Raw genomic sequence first — 21,292 nt, forward strand, 5'->3', positions numbered from 1 at the left:
CTACTAACATTGAAAAGATTATTAAAATTCACGTACACAACAAAAATTTGATTTACTTGCTACTACTATACAACAAAAATTATATCTACTACTGTCAAGTTGTTATAATTGAGCTAAAATAAATACATTGAATATCCCCATAATATGTCTTAGAAGTCTGATCGCTTGTCTCTATTCTTCGCTCGTGATATCGTCCTGGCTTTGAACGCAGCTGCGTTAATCAATCGCTGAAAGAATATTGTGTAAAAACTATACTCTACAGTTATATAACTTCGTACTTTACGACACCTCTCCATGTGCTGCTGTGCATGTGCGGGAGCTTCATGTGGTTGAACAATAGGAGCTGAAATCTCAAATATGTCTCTCAAAAGATCGTTTTCTCCCAGATGTAAATTAATTCCTGGTCCCAAAACGTTACACAAAGCTTCATACTGTTTTCGTTTAGCCCAAGTGTCCAAAATCAAAATTTCTCGACCAAATTTGACCTGAATTTCAGGTACAATATCATCCTGAAACATTCATAACTTTTTAGTGCGCGACTATGCTAATTTGACATCAAAGCGTGTTAAAACAATGCCACGAGATTTCAATGGACACACTAGATCTCAAATTAGATTCTCGACCTCGGTACAGATTGACAGTTTGACTCCAAATTTTACAAACATCATGTACTTTGGTCACGGTTCATAATTACTTCAATAAACGAAAGGATGTCTCTAAATGTGGCTCTCTGTTGTTTCCTATCTTTCTTCGCTCGGTATTTGTGTGAATCGGTTGCCAGTTTTTTGAAAGTTTCTGAAATGTATATGGCGAAATCGTCTGCAAAATCTGAGTTGTCTTTTCTGCCTTCTTCAAAAATTAGGGCCAACGCTTCGCCTGCTGTTAACCTAACTTCAAGGTGCGGCGACTCTAACAGTTCAGACAACTGATCCAATGATCTACAAAGATTGAGTTTTATTAACGTTCCAGTCTTTATTTTGCAACGTTCTTACGGTAAAGTTTTGCTGCTGATCAAATCTGTGAGACTTCCTGGTGGCATGTTCGTCAACAACAATGTCCAAGCACTTAAAGCTGCTGCGTGTAAATTTGCGACTTCTGGCGTAATATTTGGGATTGAACCGTCGCCTTTCAAATAGCTTCCTGAGAAGATACCTTCCAGGTTTTGCATGAGGGATAGAATATCTCCTAATTGACGACCAGAGAGAAAACCCATCATGCCCAAAGCGAGACAACACTACAAAAAAGATTTACCTTACTAAACGAACTTTTAAGATTTTTTAACATTTTGTCAAATATTGATCTTTCAGTCAGTTAATTTGCAAGAACCACACCTACCTTCGCTCTAGCAGTTGCATTGACGGAAGTGTCGCAAGCTATTGTTATCAAGATCGGTCTCAACGTCTTATCGACGATCTCACCGGCGTCTTCTTCACCTAGCTGTACGGTTATCAACGGTGCCAACTCGGCAGCTGCGGATTTTTCTAAACCATTCCCCTTCTTCAAACTCTTCTCGACACTGTCGCAAATGGTAAAGTGTCTTTCCCTCACGAAATTTGGAACATATTTTTTTATTAAAGCCTTGCGAAGCAACTGAATCGAATTAATTCTGCCTTGGGACGATTTCTGACTCAAACCATCCAACATCTCGATCAACTTATCCTCAAACTGTTCTTGCGCAAATTCTTCAATATCCTCACCATCTTCTAGACTTTTGTTTTCTGAACAGTTGCTGATGATACTGTTGTTATCGTTGTAAGAGTCATCGTCGGATGTGTGCAGAGAGCCATCAAAACGTCCACGATCTGTAATTTCAAATGTTTGCATCAAAAAATGATCAGAGAATTTGTGCACGTGAATTTTTTATGGGCAAGGCGAAGGAATATTTTGCGACTATCAGCCAACTGGCAAAGATTTAGATTTTAGACGCCTGCTTTAATTATCACCAAGGTTTTAACCGACTGCTAGATAGATGCTAAAAATTCTCACTACAAAAAAATAATCAAATGAGGGAGGTCAAGAGGACAATTACCACTATTACTCTTCTCTGATAGCAATGACAAGAAAATAGTGAGTCTCGGTATCAAACGGGGGAAAAATCATCTACATTCTAATAAATTTATTTACTATAGTTATCAATGAAAAACAAGTAACAATCTTTATTCAGTCAAAATTGAAATGAGTAATCTTTATGAAGACTGTTTTAAAGATAAAGAACCTTGAGAATGTCAAACTATAAAACAATGCAATAATTTGTTTATTTTTCGTTGCTGATTTATTATTCCTACAGTTAGGTAGCTAGTTCAAGGTGAGTCACTTTTTTTTTATTTAGTAAATTCGACTTATAGCACGATAATTTTTTTGTATCTAATGCGATTTAAAATTTTGACGATACAGGAATGAAAAAAAAATTGTCATTTGAAAAATTTTCCTTGAATAAAATTAGATATAACTATGGCAGTCACTTTTAAACTGCTAATTCATGGATGAGTCACGCCATTCTTGGAATCATAAGCTTCGGGATATTTACAAAACAAGCTAGATCTTCTTGATCGGAGGGCATAACTGGCACTTCTTCAAAAAAAGATGTGGACACGATTCCATATGTCACATTTTTGGTCATTTTAACGCTGTGACGTCATTTACATGAATATTTGTGTCAAAACTGGTCCTTACGGAACGTTACAATAAGAGCTCAGCCTGTTTTTGTCTAACTCACCAGACTTTCCTTTTCGTTTTCCTTTCGGCATGGTCGACAATTAAATAAACTTTTTCTTAAATTTACTAAACAAATCCACTAAATTCACACTAGATCAAGACGGTAAACTGTTTGTTAAACAATTCTTTACACACGCACTGAACACCTGACATTTAATTTGAGATAAAATCGGGATAAAACTCAATAACATGTTTCCAGTTGAACACGAGACGGTCAACTTCGCTATGTCAGCGACAAGCGCCTTTTAAGTACGAATTGGTGCCGCGAGATTGCGCAACGTTGTTTCACAAACTTGACGAAATTAAATCGATAACGATATAAACTATTTCTTTGTATAAAATCTCCATTATTCCCCATCAGTATATATCAGGTGCTCGACTATTAATTGCAGACTTTATCTAATTCCATATTTTTCGCAAAGAATGCCATAAAATAATCTCCAAAAATATTTTATTATTGGCGACACTGCTACAACACTTCTCATTTGGCAACAATGGACGATCATGCCAGACCCTTTAAAAAATTAGGTTATGTAAAATCTAATATTTAAAAATTTAACTTTTTAAAATGTTATGAAAAATGTGTAACGCTCAAGATGGTAGTAACAAAACAGAAAGTGTTTCGTTTTACTTTTACCCACCTTTTCGTTACGTTAATGTCTGTGATGTTTTTAGTGACAGTTGTTTTAACATTTAAATTATTAACTGATGGTAAATATTTTTAATTACAGTACCAACAAAAATCTTCATCTATATTATTTGTAGATCATTGTAATTGCCCTCGTCAAGAGACAGTTATTCAGTATGTTGCAAAACCTAAACATTATGTCAATAAGGGTTACGAATCGAATCACAAATTAGCAGTATTAGTACCCTACCGTAACCGATTTGAAGAACTGATGGAGTTCGCGCCATACATTCACGATTTTTTAAATGATCAAAAAATCAACCATGATATTTTTATTTTAAACCAAGTTGATAGTTATCGTTTTAATAGAGCCTCATTAATCAATGTAGGCTACCTTGAAACTAGATCAAATTATGACTATATTGCTATGCACGATGTTGATTTATTGCCTTTAAACAAAAACTTAAGTTACACGTATCCAAGCCAACCTTTCCATTTGGCCGCCCCAAATCTCCATCCACGTTATCATTATAACAAATTCATAGGTGGCATTCTGTTAATCAATAGGTTGCAGCATGTAAATCACAATTAATCTTTTCACTTATTGAAATGTATTCTAGGGAACATTTTGGTTTAGTTAATGGACTATCAAACAAATACTGGGGATGGGGATTGGAAGATGATGAATTTTACGTAAGACTAAAAGACGCAAACCTTAACATCACTCGCCCTGAAAACATATCCACTGGAATGAATGACACTTTTAGGTTGTAAAACACTATAATTTTACTGTTTTTATCATAAAATTTCAGACATATCCATGGCAAAGACAGAAAACGTGATACCGTCAAATGCTTCAATCAAAGAGAAGTTACAAGAAGACGTGACAGACAAACAGGACTTCATGATGTCAAGTATAAAATAATTAGTTACAAATCAATAACGATTGGAAGCGCTCCTTTGACTGTTGTCAACATACATTTAATTTGTGACCGAAACGTGACTCCATGGTGCAGTTGTTCTGAGGATAAGACTGAGAAAAAAAAAGCTGAATGAAGAAACGTTGTGTGCCATTTGGACTTTTAGGTGAATTTTTGAGTTGCAGCAACTTGTGCAATCATTTTAAACTTTACACACGTACCAGCAGGACTTTGGCTACGCAAAATTTGCTGTATTTTTGCTAATTTAATTTTTGTACCATTTATTGTTATACATTTGATACAAAATTTTAATTTCTGACAAACACTTTATTTTATACATTTTTGTATATTTGCTGATGATGTAAATTATATAAAAAAAGGTTTTAATTATTGATGATTTATTCCACAAAACAATAAAAAATTTTATACAAATAATATCTACATTTCATAAATTACAAACAAATATATCAACAGCTAACAAATTCTAGGTACCGCTGCTACTTAAGTAATAGATTATCACTTTTCAATAAATCTCAAAATATTGTGTTTAGGAATGTTGAGATTATTTTTGAGATTTATTTATAGTTAGGGGACGCGAGCAATGTCCCACATAACAATGAGCTCAACTAGAGGAGGCATGCAGGTCGCACTAGAGATGCCTGAAACAGAAAATATCATGCTACACGAAAACATCACAGTAAATCATGCATTGAAGTCATTTTTGTTAAACACTCGGTATATGAGATAGATCAAAATGGAAGAGCAACATTGATTTTGACAGTATATAGCTTTCAGTGTGTTTTCTAAAAGTGAATGAAAAACACAGCCAGAACAAGTAGATGTTTCAACTAACGCCAGAATGTCATGCAATTATACAATAGTCTCAACATCGCTAATAACTTGAATTCCGTGTTTGGTAAAAATAAATTTAATCAAATTTTCATCACAGCTTTTACATTCTTTCAAATTCGCATTTGATTTGCTGTTTTTTATGGTGTTTTTAGCGTGTAATTCGTCAATATTGGCACAACTTTTTGAGTTTTTCAACACTTTCTTGTCCTCCCTACGTACCTCTTTCGAATTGGAACCTTCTTTTACGATTCTGTGATCACCGTTACTTTCAGTTATGATTTTCACGGCCTGCCCAGGATGACGAATATTATTTAAAGCGTTAGCTTTAGTTACACTGTCGACTGTATCTATAGATAAACGTTTTTCGTAATTTCGCGAAAAAAGCGTGTTATTGCATATGATCATGCAATTTGTAGGACTAGGTGACTCCATAAGCACGTCTGATGGAGATGGAGTCAAAAAGTTCGAATTGAATTCTGGAGTTAAATACTTACTGTATCCCAGCAGCACAGACAAAAAAATGTAACTAAATATTTGATTGTATACAATTACATCACATGTTTAAATTAAATTTTACTTACATGCTTTTACTGCCATATAAGTGGTGTTTATGTATATAATCTAGAACTTTATCTGGCAATAGGTACTTGACAGATTCTGACCTCCTTAAGGCTCTTCTAATTTTTGTTGAACTTACTTCATTTCTAATCCATTCAGTGACTATAGTAATGTTAGACTACAAAACAAATTTATTAATTCAATTCTTTAATAAATTCACTCTCTTTTACCATGTATTTGGTAAGCATATCCGAGTTATAAATAAATTCAAGGGGGTTAGTATTTGAACGTGTTATCACAACAAGACCATGTTGTCCCACTATGGCCTCAATCTAAAATGTTATTTTAGTCATTCTTAGTTTAATAACTTTGTTTTAAAAAAATTAAATCAGCACAATAATCTTACATCATCATCTGACCAGAGTCCTGGAGTACCAAATGATTCGAGTAAATCGGCACCACAAAGTAATTTGATTTGTACAGAGTCTTCACAACCATTTCTCACATTATCTGGCACCCAATGAACATCATCTTCATTCAGTTTATCAAAGTGACTATTTCTTGAAGAATGTAAAATGGCATTTACATGATTCTACAACAATGTGTTTACTAAATCAGAAACTATACACAGCATGAACACTACCTGATGGTACTGCAAAACTTGTTTTGTTCTATTCCATGTTTCTTGTTTACATTCCCAATCAGAAAGTTTTATCCAGTCAGAATTTTGCAAAGCTAACCGTACCATTGCCAAACGATGAGTGGCCGCTTCTAAGTCTTTTTTGCCGTAACCGTCGTGGACGGGAGAGATTAAGCCTCCTATGACAACATGACTTCCTAAGCGGTGCAAATGATCCCTTGCAATTTCTAAAAATTCACAGTAATTCACTTTATCTAGTTAACGTCAAGGTAAATATCCATACCAAACATTCGCAGGTGCATGTTTGTCGGAGGGTTGAAAGACCCACATGCCAACAAAATAACTTTAACAGGAGACATTTTACACGATTTACTTTAGAAACACTTTCGCAACAGTCTCAACCGGAACTGATCGAAATTTCGCCGAAAAGTAAATAAGCAAGTGACCTCACCGCTAATGACATTTTACATTGCAAAAGTTTGACATGCAGTAATACCAATCCACGTTGTGAATTCTACAAACAAAGATGGAATTTTACTTTAATATCGAGTTTTCTAGATGAAGGCAATTATTTCATTAGTTCATTTTAATTCCTCCAAAAGACTACTGTTCAATTCTTATTAATGAAATGAACACATTTAATATATTAGATAATTGAGATTTTAAATTTTGGTTGGCGAACTGTTGGTGACGTCATTGACGGACAGTATGGCTGAGTGATCGCCAAGTCATCTTTTGCTAAATAATTTTGAGGTAATTTTGAGTGATAAAAATACGAAATATTTAATAACCGTACCGTATTACAATAGATCTCATCCAAAACAAAATGGATAATATATTCAGCATGTGGAAAGTGCGAGAACTCGCAGATAAAGTGTAAGTATTTTTGAACTCCACAAATACCAGATGTTTATCTTTTTCTTTTATTGTGATTTTTTATAAGCATCAAAACTATACAACTTGCACTTCACCTATATTTATTTACCCTTGTGCGTTATTTTAGTACAAATGTTGTGATGAATTACACTGAAATTGAAGCAAAAGTGAGGGAAGCTACAAATGATGAGCCGTGGGGGCCTACAGGACAAATGATGCAGGAACTAGCACACTCCACTTTTACCTATGAACATTTTCCAGAAGTTATGTCCATGTTGTGGAAGCGAATGTTTCAAGACAATAAACAACATTGGAGGAGAATTTACAAGGTGATTTAAATATATTTATTCTTAAATTTTACCCTAAGTTAAATTTTTTTTAGTCATTATTGGTTCTCAATTATTTAATTAAAAATGGCTCTGAACGTGTTGTTACATCTGCAAGAGAGCACATTTATGATTTAAGATCTTTAGAAAATTTTAGTTATATCGATGATATGGGCAAAGATCAGGGTGTTAACATTAGACACAAAGTTAAGGAGCTTATTGAATTTATTCAAGATGATGACCGTCTGCGAGAAGAACGGAAAAAGGCTAAAAAGAACAAGGATAAATATATTGGAATGAGCTCAGACATGGTTAACATGAGATTAGGTGAGTTATGTAATGTTAACTTTGTTTTAACATTATGTAATTGCTTTTAACATTAATCATATTAGATAAAACGTAAATGTGGGGGCTGATTCTCCAATTAAAAATTTCATCTGTCAGAGGTAATACTGAAGAATGAAAATTTTTCACATGACCATTATGTTATTTTTTTATTTGTTAAATATTGTCATAAAGATAACTTTGACACTGGATTAAGTAAGATAAAAGTGCAACATTAAAATAAAGCATCCCTTTTGTTTACTCAGAATGTTGTGTTATAGGAAGCCATGATAGATGGGATGATAGATCTCACAATCGGGACTATGGTGATAGAGATTGGGATGAGCCATCGTCCGGCGCTAGTCGTTATCGCGACCGGACTTTTGAAGACGACTATGACGTCGATAAAGAAGATAGCGACACGGAATCCGCTCGTAATAATGCGAACACCCGCAAATACAAAGATAACGAAACCACAAGTCCGACGCATACAGATAAACGCGTCAATATCAACATCAACTCGGCAATAACGAATTCCCCAAAAAAGACAAGTAAACCGCTGAAGAAAGTAGATTTGGGGGCGGCAGCTAATTTCGGTAGAGATGCTAGTCAAAGCCCGTTGCCTCAAACGAACGATCTACTCAACGACGATTTTAATCCGCGGGCCGACGAGGACGACTCCAAAAAGTCACCGGAATTCGGTGATTTCGAGGCAGCTTTCGGTAGTAATTCCACAACGACGACGGTCACGACGCCAAAGACCGACGACGACTTTGCCGACTTCAGTTCGGCGTTCTCGCAAAATTCAACAAACATGTTTGGCGCAAGCCAACCACCGCAGCAACAAAACCAACAGAATCTGTTCGTGCCGAATGTAATACCCCCCCCTAACATGACGAACAGCGTACCTCTGAAGCAGCCGAATTTAATAGGAACGGGGGCCCCCATGGGAGTTCAATCGATGCCTTTAGTAACGGGGAATAACGCAAATGTGATGGGGATAGCGCAACCGAATAATCGTAACGATCTGTTGGGAGATCTATCCGGATTTAGTGGATTGAGCATACAGCCACAAAGCGGACTCGGAAACTTACCAAACAATAACCAAGGCCTGATGGGAACCGCGCCCAGTCTGCTAGACGGAGGTAAGTCGATGATTACTCGCCAATCACCTGATATTCATGATTATTAACTGCCGTTATGGAGACTGCAAACTACCTTAAAATGACAGACGGGAAATTTGTAAGGGACCCAATAAAAACGTATTTCCAAGAGAAGTTGCATTCATAGTTGTATTGTTTATAAGTTGGTTTTCAAATAATGTGAATCGCTAAAAGCAAAAAGAACATGTTACGTTAATGTGACAGACTTTTTGTCAAGAGTAGTAATGTAACAATTGCTACTCGTGGCATTGGTACAGTAAAAATCCCATTACGTTACACGAAATGAAATTTGTTGCGCAAGTTTTTTAAGAAGTGTTGGAATCAATACTCTTTATTGTAATTACTGTTGTTTATTTTCCTTTGTGCAATTGGTACATTTGTATGATATGATCTTAGCGATAACTTAAAGTGATCGCAAGTGACGAAACAAATATTTTGAATGATCAGTGAATGTCAGTTTTTCAATAGGAAATCCCTCCATCTAAACATTTTTACCTAACCGAAGGTTAGTTTTTAATTAACCTTAAACAGTCCCACGTGACAACATTGATTCGTTCTGCTCTAGTGGATACTTGGATGTATTCTTTATGAGTAGTTTTTCATCCAATCACATAGGAAATGCGTCATTTTAACTAGAAATAATATATTGGAAACATTCAAATTGTTTGAGCGAAAGTAACAATCCGTAGGTATTTTTAATCTGTGGTTCTTTCTACGGTTAGCGATTCTATTTATTTAACTTTTCAAGGAACTTGGGGATTTTTTGATAATTCTTTTCTTTCCTGACCAAACCCTCAGTTGTATCTTTTCGGGAAACTCATCCGAGCTTTCCCATTGCAGATGCCAGGAATTCGGTTCGGGAAGTGTTGTGCGAACGTGATTCAAGAAAAAATACAGTGGATAGACAAATGCAAAATTCTTGCTTAACGCTCACGAACATTTTGAATAGAATCAAGAAAATATCATCACAGAGTGACATCGACGATATCGTTAGAGGCCTTGATAACACGATACAGTTTTTACCGACGTTAACTGTTCAAAAATTACTGAGAATTGATCAAATCGATTTTGCTGATTTTGCCGAAGTAGACTACAGAAGATTATTGGAAAGTTTAATTTCAAAATTTGACCACAGCTTTCCGACAGATCAAGGACAGATGTTTATGGAAGTTAAAAAAATATTTGCAGTGGAAGATCACAATTTTTTCGCAGTTGCTTGTGACGTTATCACGAAAAATCTAAAAACCAAAGATTTTAATGTAGCAGATTCTCTGAGTTTTTTAACAGAAATCACATTGAAAAGTGAAGGATGTTTTGCTCTCATTTTTCACAATTTTTATTCGCTCGAGTCGGAAAATGAATTTGAGGTGGAAGAAAATTTTGCACAGTGGCAGAACATGATACGAACATTGCTCTCATTACCGAATAGAATTTCAAACGCTCTGCAAGGGCAGTTTCGGCGTTTTTACACGTCAAACGAGTATTGTAAATTCCTCGTTTTCAACATTTTAAAAGTGATAGAATTTACATCAGATTTGTTAATAACAGAGCCAGAACACGAGCAGAAATTTAATTACAGAAATTTGAGTTTGTTGTTGAGTAAAACTTTGATTAACTACAACGAACACTTCAGTTCTGAAGCCATCAAAAATTTCATCAAAATTGTAGCTACTCTGACGAATCAAAATTCATCTAAACAAAAGATATACCAAAAGTGTTTCTGGAGTTTGTTTGATAATTTAGAAAGGACGGCGGTAGAGATATTCGCTGTGATGATCTTACAAAATTTGGATCCCACGGTGTACTCTGTCAGAAATGTTCTGGGACCAAATTTGATAAAAAATGACAATTGGAAATTCGCCTTTTGTACAAAAATACCATTACTGTCCCAATATAGCGACAATAACCTGATAAATAATTTAGTTGTTTATATAAGCGCAACTTCTGAACACAATTTGTTTGCCTTGCTTGCGAATTTAGTAACTGTGTGGTCGGATAAGTCGGCGTTAAATCACACAAGTGTAGAACATCACTTTTATTTGACTAAAATAATCGTGGTTATAATGAACAGCCTGAAAAATATCGGTTTGACTGAAAGTGAAAGACGTATTTTGCAAGGAAAGGTATATGCAGGAGTCCCGATACATTTGGAAAATTCTATAAACGAAATCAGAGCAATGGGGATGAAAGCGTCCGAAATAATTTTAAATTTTTTGAATCAGGAGAGCGAAAAAGATAAGGCAGACAGCGGCCTCAATTTTAAGTATGATAGTTTGCCGGCAGAAGCCAAAGCATCTTCTGAAATGTTGCAAAAATTGTTCGACTACGATATGTCAATTTATTACAAAAAGAAGAATGTGACAGACGACGCATCTGAATTAATTTCGCAGTTACTGGAAGTAAAATTGGAGACTGTTGAATACGTGCCGCCCGAAAGAAAATTAAGAAACGTGAAAAATCAAGAGCAACCCCAAAATACTGTCGTTGCTGAAGCGATTCATCAAAGGAATAATTTAATAACGATCATCGACAGCACTGATTTCGAATTAGATTCGGACGATGATTTGGAACCGTATGATCTTTCAAATGACGTGAAAGTGTCGAAGAAACCTCCCCCGAAGTATCTGCGTGACTTGAGAGACGGCTTACTGGAAACCCAAGATGCAGAATTGTTCACTTCGAGTGTGGAGATCTGTGAAGATTTAATAATCAAACAGTTGCCAGATGATGATGCATCACTCGGTATAGAAATTTTACAAATCTTGATCGCATTAGATCAACGATTTTACGTTGACAATTTCGATAGTTTAGTTTTTAAAAGCTGCGTGGCGATCACTTGCGTTTATCCCGCTCAGTGTGCTGAATACTTGTGTAAAGAATTTCACGCAGACATTGGAACTTACTCGATTTCCCACCGAATATTTGTGTTGGATGTGTTAAGCGAAGCCGCCGATGCTTTATCGAACTTAAATCCAGATAAAGTAGAAGAAACGCCAGTAGTTAAGAAGATAAAGAAGAAGAGTTCTGAATTAGAAAGTGCAGAAGAAATAATCAGAAAGCGACTCGAGTCGAAAACGAGATATTTTCATAAGCACAAGTCTTTCAGAGTGGAGAAATTGAATAAATTCGCCAACGTGGCGGGTTATTTCTTTTTTCCGCTGTTGTACGGCTACAATAAGAATAAAATGATTTCACAAATTCCCCAAAACGATAGTGACTTTATTTTGTTGATACATTTTATCAGGACTTTGGCTGTTGTAATGTGTTCCGCACAAAATTGTCCGATTGCACCAAGAATGGCGAAAGAAATCCTCCATTTCTCTTGGTATTTACGTTTCCACAAAGAAGTCAAAGTAAGAATGGCGGTAATAAGTTTGATCGGTGCTGCCGTAATAAACACTCCCAAAGAGAGATTGATTTCAGATTTTATCGATGAACTTCTCGAGTTTAGACTTTGGTTAGGCGACCTCCTTAGTCTTAATATCGCTAGAGGCGAACCCAACCTAGAATGTAGAACGTTAGCGGCTAGTACTATGTGTATCATTGATAGTATTTTGAAAGTTGAAGATGAATAAATTTTTCAATTGATCATTAATGTTGTGTTTTGATTTCGTTTTTGTTTGATCATGTATTATCGGGACGTATTTGTGCAGGTCCAATGTTAACCCCAACGTCTGCTCAACAACCACTTCAACCGTTGTCTTCCACATCGTCCAACAACAACACAGAGAAAACACCAATGACAAATAAAAACCAACAAATGTTAGGGTCGACGTGGAGTAACTCGGGAAATTTAAATATCGATCTAGATAATTTATTAGTAGCTAAACCTAAGCAAGGGGTCTCACCAAGCATGAATCAATTGGCTAGTAATCCTACATCACCAATAAATCAACCAAGATTAACAAATCAGTTTGCCACTATGAATTTTAACGCTCAAGGCTTTCCCCAAACTAACAACTTCAATCAGCCAAATAAACAGTTGTTTCCTAGTTTTTAAATATGTTAACGTCTTTTTATAAAATTCGACAAAGTCACGCAAGATGAAATTCCAAAGATTGTACTTTATTCGTTGAGATTGAGCCAATTGGTCTTGCTTTAGTTGAACTTTTCTGCACATATTTTTGTATAGTTTTCTTTTTGTTCATACAACATATAATCTACAATGCTCATTAAGGGTGCTGGGTACGTTTACATTTGTTAATATTTTTGGGTATTTAATTTAGTATTATGCAACTATTATTTATGTTATATCAACTAACTGTAGAAGTCAGGGATCGGGCCCTGTTAGCAAAAAAAGAATAGAGCAATATCATATTGTTAATAATTTTCTATGAAAATAAAAATGTTCGTTTCATTGTTAGTTTTTTTCTCTTCAAATGCGGTCACGTGAAAATGCCGTCGTGCCTTATTAATAATTAAAAATACATTTGATGTTACAGCTCATGTATAACTGTTAAACATTCCGCTCATTTAGTTTACTGTAAACCCCTGAAAAATAAACTGTTGTCAATAATTTTTTTTTCGTTTTATTCCGAAATCGATCAAAAATAATCTCGGTTTTCTTTGTCAACATTTAAGATTTGCACAATTTGAACAATTGCAGGGTATACTTTGCATTGAATATTTTACAAAATTATACACAAGCTTTCTAGAAGTTTTTTTAATGTCACCAAAATTATTTTATTGTTCGGACAAAATAATAAAAAAACAATAGTTTGATTATATATTTAAAATGCAATGAGAATCCTAGTAGATTAAGAAGCATGTGGGTTTAAAAATAAACTATATTTTTATCTAAACCTAATATTCATTCTTGCTTGTTTTTCTTATTTTTCTTTTTCTTCTTCTTGGGTGGCTCTTCTGTTTCTTCGCCACCGCCATTACTCTGATTTACACCGTTTTCCCCAAGAGTATCGTTCAGCGTCGATTCATCCAACTTCTGTTTTTTCTTCTTTTTCTTCTCAATTTTAGCTTGTGCTGTCTCTTGCTCAAGTTCCTCCATAGCTTCCTTCATAACTTCTATATTTTTCTTAGGAATATCGCCATTTTCATAAAACTTAAGTCTATCTTCAACTTGTTGCCTTAATTTCTCCCCAAAAATGTGTGTCGGCTGTTCGGAGAAGCAATCAATTCTTGACGCTATCGAACACTTGTTTGCCAGATAGCGTGAGATGCGACCTTTATTTTTTGTCCCCGCTCGTCCAATAAACGTGGAATGGAATAATAATCCATATTTAGGCGTATTTCCTCTTGTTTTTAAGGCCCTGAAAAGAGCTTTTTCGGCTCCTAAAATTTGTACAGTCGACGCTGGATATTTGGCGAGATTTGTTAAAGATCCAGCGTGTGCTATCAATCGCGCGCCCACTTGTTCTCCAATCAATTTTGCCAAATTTGGCGCAATATCGTTCATCTTACTTTTCAAGTATTCAGCTAGTTGGGTTCTATAGTCAGCCAAAGCTATTACTCGACCAGCAAACATTTCAATATTCATTAGATCAACGATGCTGATGTCCATACCCATGCTAGATTTGGACGCATCAATAATTGCCTGCGCTTTACCAGAATCCATTGTGATCTCTTCTAAATCCGCTAAAGACTCATCCGTAAGATCTTTGCGGTTTTTAATGAATTTTGTCAAACGGGCGTAAGTATAATTTTCAGGGACAATTTTGACCAATTCTGGAAAATGGTATGAATACCATTCTCTACAACAAACCATGGAAAATAACTGACGTTACATATGATGTAACTAAAATGTTACCTAATCCTCATTGAAAAAGTGTTAATGTCTTTATCAAGTTGGTCTAAAAGAGCAATAGACTGGATTATCATATTGTCAACTCTGTGAACATTAAATTTGACTTTAGCTCGGGAATATGAATGGCCCAAACCTAACTGTGCTACTCCTGAACTTTTGGCAGTAAATCCTTTAATAAGATTATGAAAATGATGTCTAATTCCTGTAAAAAAACCTCAGTACATTGCAGCAAATAATGTTATCTATCAACTATTACCTCGAATTACTTCAGGTACAGCACCCACATGTGTACAAGGTATCCCCAAAGCTTCAGTAATTGCAGCTCCTAATTTAGGGTCACTTACCCCAAGGCTAATTTTATTTTTCTTCTTACTCTTTGGGATTGTGATGTCCAAAAAGTGTTGTAAATCTTCTGGTAAAATACCTTCTGAAATTGCATTAATGTTTTCCAGAGCTGTTACTGCAGTTTTAAAGGGTGAAAATCCGACCAACTGGACTACACTATTAAAACGTGCCAAGTCATGTATTGCGGCTTCCAATTGAGGCAATAACATGCCGATTTCTTCAAATTCTTCCACTTTGAATACTCCATAGCCGGCAGCGTGTTCAAATAATACAAATAGTTTCGACTAAAAAACATGCGGTTAGAAGTGAGGTTATGTTTACAAATAGAGCAAAGTTTATCCAAAATTATACTTTAAAAAATTCAAAATATAAAATACTTTTCTTACCATTATTAATTATCCTTAATAAAAGAAAAAATTACATAAAAACTAAAAATTGTACATCACAGTTACACGTGTTAATGCTAGCATAACCACGACAACCGACAACATGACCGATGCGGATGCCGACAACTACGCGCTATCATCATTCGTTATGCCCAGAATGCAAAACGCCCGCGAATTTGTACGGATAGACCCCCTGCACTAAAATCAATTTTTAAAATAGTAAAATGAATGTGACAAACACTGAAAAGGAGAATTGTCAAGCATTTAAATTTTTTATTATTATTTATTTATTTATTAAAATTTTTAATATGTATTTGAGGGGGGCATAGAATCAGAAACTGTAAATTGTTATTAACTATTATTTCTATTAACCTTCTACATACATACCTTTCTCCTTTACTTAATCAACATAATTATAAATGTTTTAACACTAAAAAATTGCGAGTAAAAAATTTATTCTATTATTTTATCCTTTTATAAATAATAAGAAAATAATGTATGTTTCTGCTGTGTAGGTTATTATGATTACCTAATCTTTTGTATTGATTAATCAATTTTTAAAAAATAATTTTAAACATAAAAACTTGATCAATTAAACACTGGGCGATTTGTATACTTATATTTTTTAGGGAATTTAGGGCGTCGGTTAGTGATTTTCAGTTATCACTGCTTGAAATTCAAGATCCAAATATATATTTTTAAATTTGAATAAAAACATATCAATTGAGTGAAATAATTTAACATTTAATAACATACAAATAAATACATTTGTTAAACATTAATAGTTACGTAACATTCTACTTAAAAGTTACAACGGGACTCAAGACAACATTTAAAACAAATTTAAAGCCCAAAACTACGGCGTTCATAAAGGTTTCAATATTAAACTTAGATTCTGTTTGTTTTTTAATATTTGTTAACTTATTGTTACTGCAAGCAAGACAACCCATCTCATCTAGATGGACGTGGGTCTTAAAACCGCCTAAAATACCATCAGAACCCACCCCTTCGTTGTTAAAAAGTCTCCCCTTGAACCAAATATGATCGTTGGGTTTTAGACTGAGGGTAAAATTTTTAAAGTAATCATCAACGAGGATAGTTACTTCTGGACTCTTGCTCCAGATACCCGATTGTACCCTCGTTGTAATCTCAAAGGTGTACGAATTATATTTTTGAAGAGAACAAGACTTGACCGACTTAATTGCATTATAAAAGGAATTACACTCTTCCCGAACAGCTTGAGGAAAACTGCTACAGTCATTTATAGTTTCCTCACCGTAAAAACAATACAAATACTGGCGAAAAGACGAAGGGAACTGATCAACGATCATCTGAAAATGATTAGAGATCGACCTAACTTTTACATCGTTGATGTAGCCGTCCCAATTTATGTGAGAATTCTGCAGCTGTGCACACTTTATTTGGGCAATGGCTATATTTTCTTCTTGCCAAACAGGTTGATGACAAAATCTTTGATAAACGTCCCACGAGAGAAATTCCGGTAGTTTATTATCGAAATAGTGTTCCTCATTTTTATAATACGCAGAATTTACAAGTGTAAAAATGGCAACAACTGTGGACAAAATCTGAACGAGAGCCGTAATTTTGTTATAGCGTGTCTGGGCACAAACCCAGCACAATCCTAACCCTAAAGCACTCAAGACAACGAACGCACAGACGCTGAAAATGAAATCAGATGTTATGATCCACTTAGTTAAAGCAGCCGCAGGTAAAATGACACTAGTTAAACCGACTAGTGGTAAAAATAATACAATACCGACTAAAGCTAAGCTGCCGCGCAGTAAACCGAACATTGTAGCTCCCTGGGAGCTGATGATGCAAATTTGCAGCCAACCCAGTGTCACACAATGAGGAATTAAAACTTGATAAGTCCCTTTCCAATTCTGTCTAGAAGCTATTTTGACCAACAATACTGGTATACACAGATAAAGCAGTAATCTGAAATTAATACAAAATTCGATTCCGTTACCAATCACATAACTTGCAAAGGTTGGGATTTTTAAATCGAGAAATCGCCAACCTTGAGCCACCACAGGATCAGTCTCATATGGGTACTTAGCTAAGACGTTAATACCAAAACTGAAAAACACCAACAGGTCAAAAACAGTCTTCCCTCTTCTTTTATACATGAAGCCCAACAGTGTTGCAAAAGTGAGACAAAACGAAATTATCATGAGTTCAGACTGGGGGATCCACTGGTCCACGATAACAGGATAGACAACGAAATTGACCAAAAGGGCACCAAAAAACATGCCGTACGGCTTCAGATTGTTACGAATGTACTGAAATTCGGCCTCCTCGGGATTCAAGTCTCCCCCCGAGTAACATATGAACAATCCCGACCACAGACGGAAATCATGAAATTCTCGTTTCATCTGTAACATGTGAAACGTCACAATCACCATAACGACGAAACTGACGTAGAAGAAAACCATCGGGAGGAAATAGAGAATACTGTCGGCACTAACAAGTGCGTAAACTAACATCAACGCGAGTAACTGCGTTTCCGATTTGGCTAACGGGAAAAAGAGTGTGAACTGTCTCCCCAAAAATTTTATCAATTTGTAATATAAGATTTTTAAGGCGAGAATGGGGTGCAAAATCGACCTGTGCACTAGGGGAATATGATCTAAAGCTTTCAGATCCGGTTCAGATAAACACAACGTGCGGTTTACTATGGGAAGGTGTCCGTGGGAGTAATCTACTGCAGCTGATACCAAATGATCCTCAGTCAATTTTTCATTATGGACATCAGATTTTTGGTACCAATCTGTTTCTTCATCTGACTCGATTTCATCATAGACGAGTTCGCCATTGATTTGCCCATTTTCGTGAGTTTCCTTCTGAATTGTTTTCACTTGGCCTTGTTCTCTGTCAATTGCAAGTATTTTCTTTTGCAACTGATCAGATGTAATGTAATCCCCACCATTTGATAAACTAGCGAACATTTCCCTGGCGGCCTTGCGCGCCAATTTCTCATGTTGAGTCATACTTATACAAGATTTTACATCTAAATAATTCAGTTCGGTTATACCTTTCCCAGTCTGTAAGCATGTCTTCAATAAGTTTGTGGCTTCCATGTTACCCTGTTCTGATGCTTTGATCAGCCAATACACGCCCAAACGTTCATTTTCTTTAGCCTCTTTTTCTACTTCTAGAAATATGTTATTGTAACATAATGGTACGAGATCACATCACAAATTCTCATTACCACACTGCTCATCTAGTAACTGCTTCGCCAGAACCACTTGAGATTCTGGACAACCATCAGTGGCCATTTGACTTCTTAAACGCTTCAAAGAACTTCTAGGGCCATCTAAAAATATTTCTTATAGAAAATAAACTAAAAATGTAACCTTCAAAAAAACACCGCTTCAAAATAATTGATTTACATTGAATCACATGAAACACTAGTGTTAATGTAGAATTTTAACTTAAAATTACCATGTAAAGACCATTGTTTCCTCCCAGATGTGGCTCTTTTTGGTACCACTCCAGCCATCATTTGTAAATAAACTAAATGTCAAAACATCAATGGATTATGCAACCAATCATATACCACCAAACAAGTTGCACTGTGTATTTTAAGTTGCCTAGTTAAAACTGCAATAAATCTGTGTGGCAGAAAACATTTACATTTAAATTTTATTATTGTATAATAAAATAATTATGCGATTAACAATCATGAACGTCACATTTAACATATATACAAAAAATTGTTTTGTAAGAATAGACGCACGAATATAGCTGTTACTCCTACCTACCATTCCCATTAGTTATCACACACATTAATTTTTATCAGCTTTCAAAGAAATGCAAGTTTTAAAAGGGTATACTTACAGAAAATTTCCTCAAAATAAGATAAAACAATGTCGAGGTTCATTTCAATAAAATGTGTGTTTTATCTTGTTCTAGAGTTCTTTTATTTTATGTTTAAATTAATTTTTTCAACTATTAACAGGACAGGTAATAACACGAACTCGAAAAAAGCTTTTATTTTGCAATTAAGTTGCAATAATATGTGTAGCGGTGGGACCTCCAAAAAGACAAAACAAAAGAACAATCGATGCAGTTAACGCTGTTATCTTAAAAGTCGAACAAGTTTAAATGAAAGTGTAAACATATATTGCGCAAAGATAAGAGTGGCAACGGTTGTATTATGTATTACAATATCTTGCTGATTTGAACATTTTTGTGTGCAAATTGACTTAAACATTTTTTAATCCAACAATTGATTGAGCACGTTGGGTTTAATTCACCGACACATTTCGTATTTTACAAACTTTTGAATTTTTATTAATATCATTTTGTTTAAATTTTAAGGATAGATGATAAACACATTTGTTTATTAAATGAGTTGTGTGTGACAATTATACCAAATTGTCGAGGTTTTTATTAATAAATAGGTGCGTTCATCGATTCCTTCACAGGCAATTCAAGGTTAGCAATATAGTGATTTCCTGCTGAAAAGCAACAAATGTGAATATATACATGGTAATCATTTGGCCAACCAGTTTAGCAGCGGCTGGTGTACGACGAAGGCGTAAAGGATTTTTGTGTTCGTGAACGCTTGGGGTACCTACACAAACTGCAGGCAAGTCATTTTTCTTTGTATACATACATTTTATATGGACTATTATTTATTAAAAAAAACTACTTCTTGGGAAAACTATAGAGGACATTTTTACACTAATTATATTTTTTATTATGTGTATAATACGTTTTGTTTTAAGAAAAAATGTGTTTCAATAAATTTGCAACACTCTTCAAACATCTGGGCGATTATAATTTTTAAGGATAAATAAAAATCTTGACCTTTTAAAAATAGGAACTACTCGTTCATCAATTTCCTTGACAAAATGTTCCGTAAATATTTTAAACATTATTTTCCATACATTTCTGTATATTTAAGCAGGGAGAAGTATTTTTTAAAAAGGTAAGGTAATTAGCTAAATACATTCCTTTGAGAGTTGGTCAAATTTGATGATCTTTAGATAATTTAAGAAAACAGGAGCATAATGTAAAATACATCTAATGCTGATGTTAAAATAGGGTAAATTCAATTATTTAAACTGTTCCAAGTATTTTTTTCGAAGTTTTATTTGTTTTTTTACTTCATATACATATTTCCAATTAAAACTTACACAGATGGCTGAAGCAAACAATACCTACTTAGCTTTGCAATAATTATTTAAAGTAAAAATTATGGTGAGAAAAATTCATTAAATGAACTCATGGTCTTTTATAATGATGTACTTTATATAAATACATAATCTCTCTCTTCTATACCTAGTATTACTCATTTTCTTTCTGATCAATTTTCCTTTAGAAATCAATGACGAGGAATAATACATTACCATTCACATAATCGTTCACATACGAATTTGCTAACCACCTAGGAACTTTGAAGCGATTAAAAAATCGAAATTAAGTATGTTTTCTTTAATCTCATCTATATCTTTTTATTTTCAGTTTATTTTTTCTTTCTGTAAGTTGCAGCTATTTTTAATTGTAATAAGGTTTGTTTGTTTGTGATTTTAAGGATAAGACGCACTAATTGGTTTCTAAAAAAATCTGACAGAATCAACACTGAATTTGTATAATTTAACTGCAAACTGTTGCCCACTATTTTGAATATACTTACTAACGAAGGATCAATAAACTAGATAGTACACTCTTTGAGTAAATATGATTTTAAGCACTTAGAAAATAGATTAAAAAGGAATAAAACATACACAACACGCTAACAGAATAATTTTTCGCACGTATCTATCAGA

At 34.6% G+C, this 21,292-nt stretch overlaps 7 protein-coding genes across 14 annotated transcripts in view; 3 read left to right on the forward strand and 4 right to left on the reverse strand.

Moving 5' to 3' along the window:
• Positions 1 to 35: 35 nt before the first annotated feature.
• On the reverse strand, positions 36 to 2,926 carry Ifrd1 (Interferon-related developmental regulator 1). Its single transcript, XM_069043471.1, has 6 exons — positions 2,717 to 2,926; positions 1,336 to 1,802; positions 993 to 1,234; positions 695 to 938; positions 279 to 509; positions 36 to 227 (listed from the first exon to the last, which is right to left on the reverse strand). Exons 1-6 carry the CDS (start codon positions 2,745 to 2,747, stop codon positions 150 to 152), a joined length of 1,293 nt encoding a protein of 430 aa, XP_068899572.1. The 5' UTR covers positions 2,748 to 2,926; the 3' UTR covers positions 36 to 149.
• Positions 2,927 to 3,103: 177 nt separating this feature from the next.
• beta4GalT7 (beta-1,4-galactosyltransferase 7) lies at positions 3,104 to 4,647 on the forward strand. Its single transcript, XM_069043478.1, has 4 exons — positions 3,104 to 3,426; positions 3,481 to 3,910; positions 3,964 to 4,110; positions 4,156 to 4,647. Exons 1-4 carry the CDS (start codon positions 3,312 to 3,314, stop codon positions 4,397 to 4,399), a joined length of 936 nt encoding a protein of 311 aa, XP_068899579.1. The 5' UTR covers positions 3,104 to 3,311; the 3' UTR covers positions 4,400 to 4,647.
• On the reverse strand, positions 4,645 to 6,811 carry Nmnat (nicotinamide mononucleotide adenylyltransferase). Of its 4 annotated transcripts, XM_069043474.1 has the most exons (7): positions 6,597 to 6,810; positions 6,317 to 6,540; positions 6,080 to 6,265; positions 5,904 to 6,005; positions 5,697 to 5,851; positions 5,335 to 5,641; positions 4,645 to 4,922 (listed from the first exon to the last, which is right to left on the reverse strand). In XM_069043474.1, the coding sequence occupies exons 1-7, from the start codon at positions 6,670 to 6,672 to the stop codon at positions 4,890 to 4,892; spliced, it is 1,083 nt and encodes a 360-aa protein (XP_068899575.1). In that variant the 5' UTR covers positions 6,673 to 6,810; the 3' UTR covers positions 4,645 to 4,889. The 4 variants fall into 4 exon arrangements, with proteins under 4 accessions (XP_068899575.1, XP_068899576.1, XP_068899574.1 ...); XM_069043475.1 differs by lacking the exon at positions 5,335 to 5,641 and having other exon boundaries at positions 6,597 to 6,807; XM_069043473.1 differs by lacking the exon at positions 4,645 to 4,922 and having other exon boundaries at positions 4,929 to 5,608; positions 6,597 to 6,811.
• Positions 6,812 to 6,929: 118 nt separating this feature from the next.
• lqfR (clathrin interactor lqfR) lies at positions 6,930 to 13,520 on the forward strand. 2 transcript variants are annotated; one of them, XM_069043448.1, is made up of 6 exons: positions 6,930 to 7,066; positions 7,123 to 7,189; positions 7,317 to 7,518; positions 7,572 to 7,842; positions 8,121 to 8,984; positions 9,843 to 12,597. In XM_069043448.1, the coding sequence occupies exons 2-6, from the start codon at positions 7,140 to 7,142 to the stop codon at positions 12,575 to 12,577; spliced, it is 4,122 nt and encodes a 1,373-aa protein (XP_068899549.1). In that variant the 5' UTR covers positions 6,930 to 7,066; positions 7,123 to 7,139; the 3' UTR covers positions 12,578 to 12,597. The 2 variants fall into 2 exon arrangements, with proteins under 2 accessions (XP_068899549.1, XP_068899550.1); XM_069043449.1 differs by lacking the exon at positions 9,843 to 12,597 and adding an exon at positions 12,656 to 13,520 and having other exon boundaries at positions 6,997 to 7,189.
• A 195-nt stretch (positions 13,521 to 13,715) lies between these two features.
• Positions 13,716 to 15,653, reverse strand: Nop56 (Nop56 ribonucleoprotein). The gene is made up of 4 exons (XM_069043466.1): positions 15,495 to 15,653; positions 15,020 to 15,392; positions 14,767 to 14,965; positions 13,716 to 14,710 (listed from the first exon to the last, which is right to left on the reverse strand). The coding sequence occupies exons 1-4, from the start codon at positions 15,495 to 15,497 to the stop codon at positions 13,813 to 13,815; spliced, it is 1,473 nt and encodes a 490-aa protein (XP_068899567.1). The 5' UTR covers positions 15,498 to 15,653; the 3' UTR covers positions 13,716 to 13,812.
• A 564-nt stretch (positions 15,654 to 16,217) lies between these two features.
• On the reverse strand, positions 16,218 to 19,609 carry wfs1 (wolframin ER transmembrane glycoprotein wfs1). Of its 2 annotated transcripts, none has more exons than XM_069043452.1 (3): positions 18,960 to 19,609; positions 18,727 to 18,831; positions 16,218 to 18,666 (listed from the first exon to the last, which is right to left on the reverse strand). In XM_069043452.1, the coding sequence occupies exons 1-3, from the start codon at positions 19,018 to 19,020 to the stop codon at positions 16,292 to 16,294; spliced, it is 2,541 nt and encodes an 846-aa protein (XP_068899553.1). In that variant the 5' UTR covers positions 19,021 to 19,609; the 3' UTR covers positions 16,218 to 16,291. The 2 variants fall into 2 exon arrangements, with proteins under 2 accessions (XP_068899553.1, XP_068899552.1); XM_069043451.1 differs by having other exon boundaries at positions 16,218 to 18,669.
• A 346-nt stretch (positions 19,610 to 19,955) lies between these two features.
• Positions 19,956 to 21,292, forward strand: part of LOC138127400 (ABC transporter G family member 20-like) — a 40,828-nt gene continuing 39,491 nt past the window's right edge. Inside the window, exon 1 of one of the 3 annotated variants that reach the window (XM_069043455.1) lies at positions 19,956 to 20,109. The gene's annotated coding sequence lies outside the window, so the exon portion shown is untranslated. The remainder of the gene's footprint in view (positions 20,110 to 21,292) is intronic. The other 2 variants (XM_069043457.1, XM_069043463.1) reach the window with 2 other exon arrangements.

This window comes from Tenebrio molitor, chromosome 3 (assembly GCF_963966145.1).
Source record: "Tenebrio molitor chromosome 3, icTenMoli1.1, whole genome shotgun sequence".
Lineage (NCBI taxonomy): Eukaryota > Metazoa > Arthropoda > Insecta > Coleoptera > Tenebrionidae > Tenebrio > Tenebrio molitor.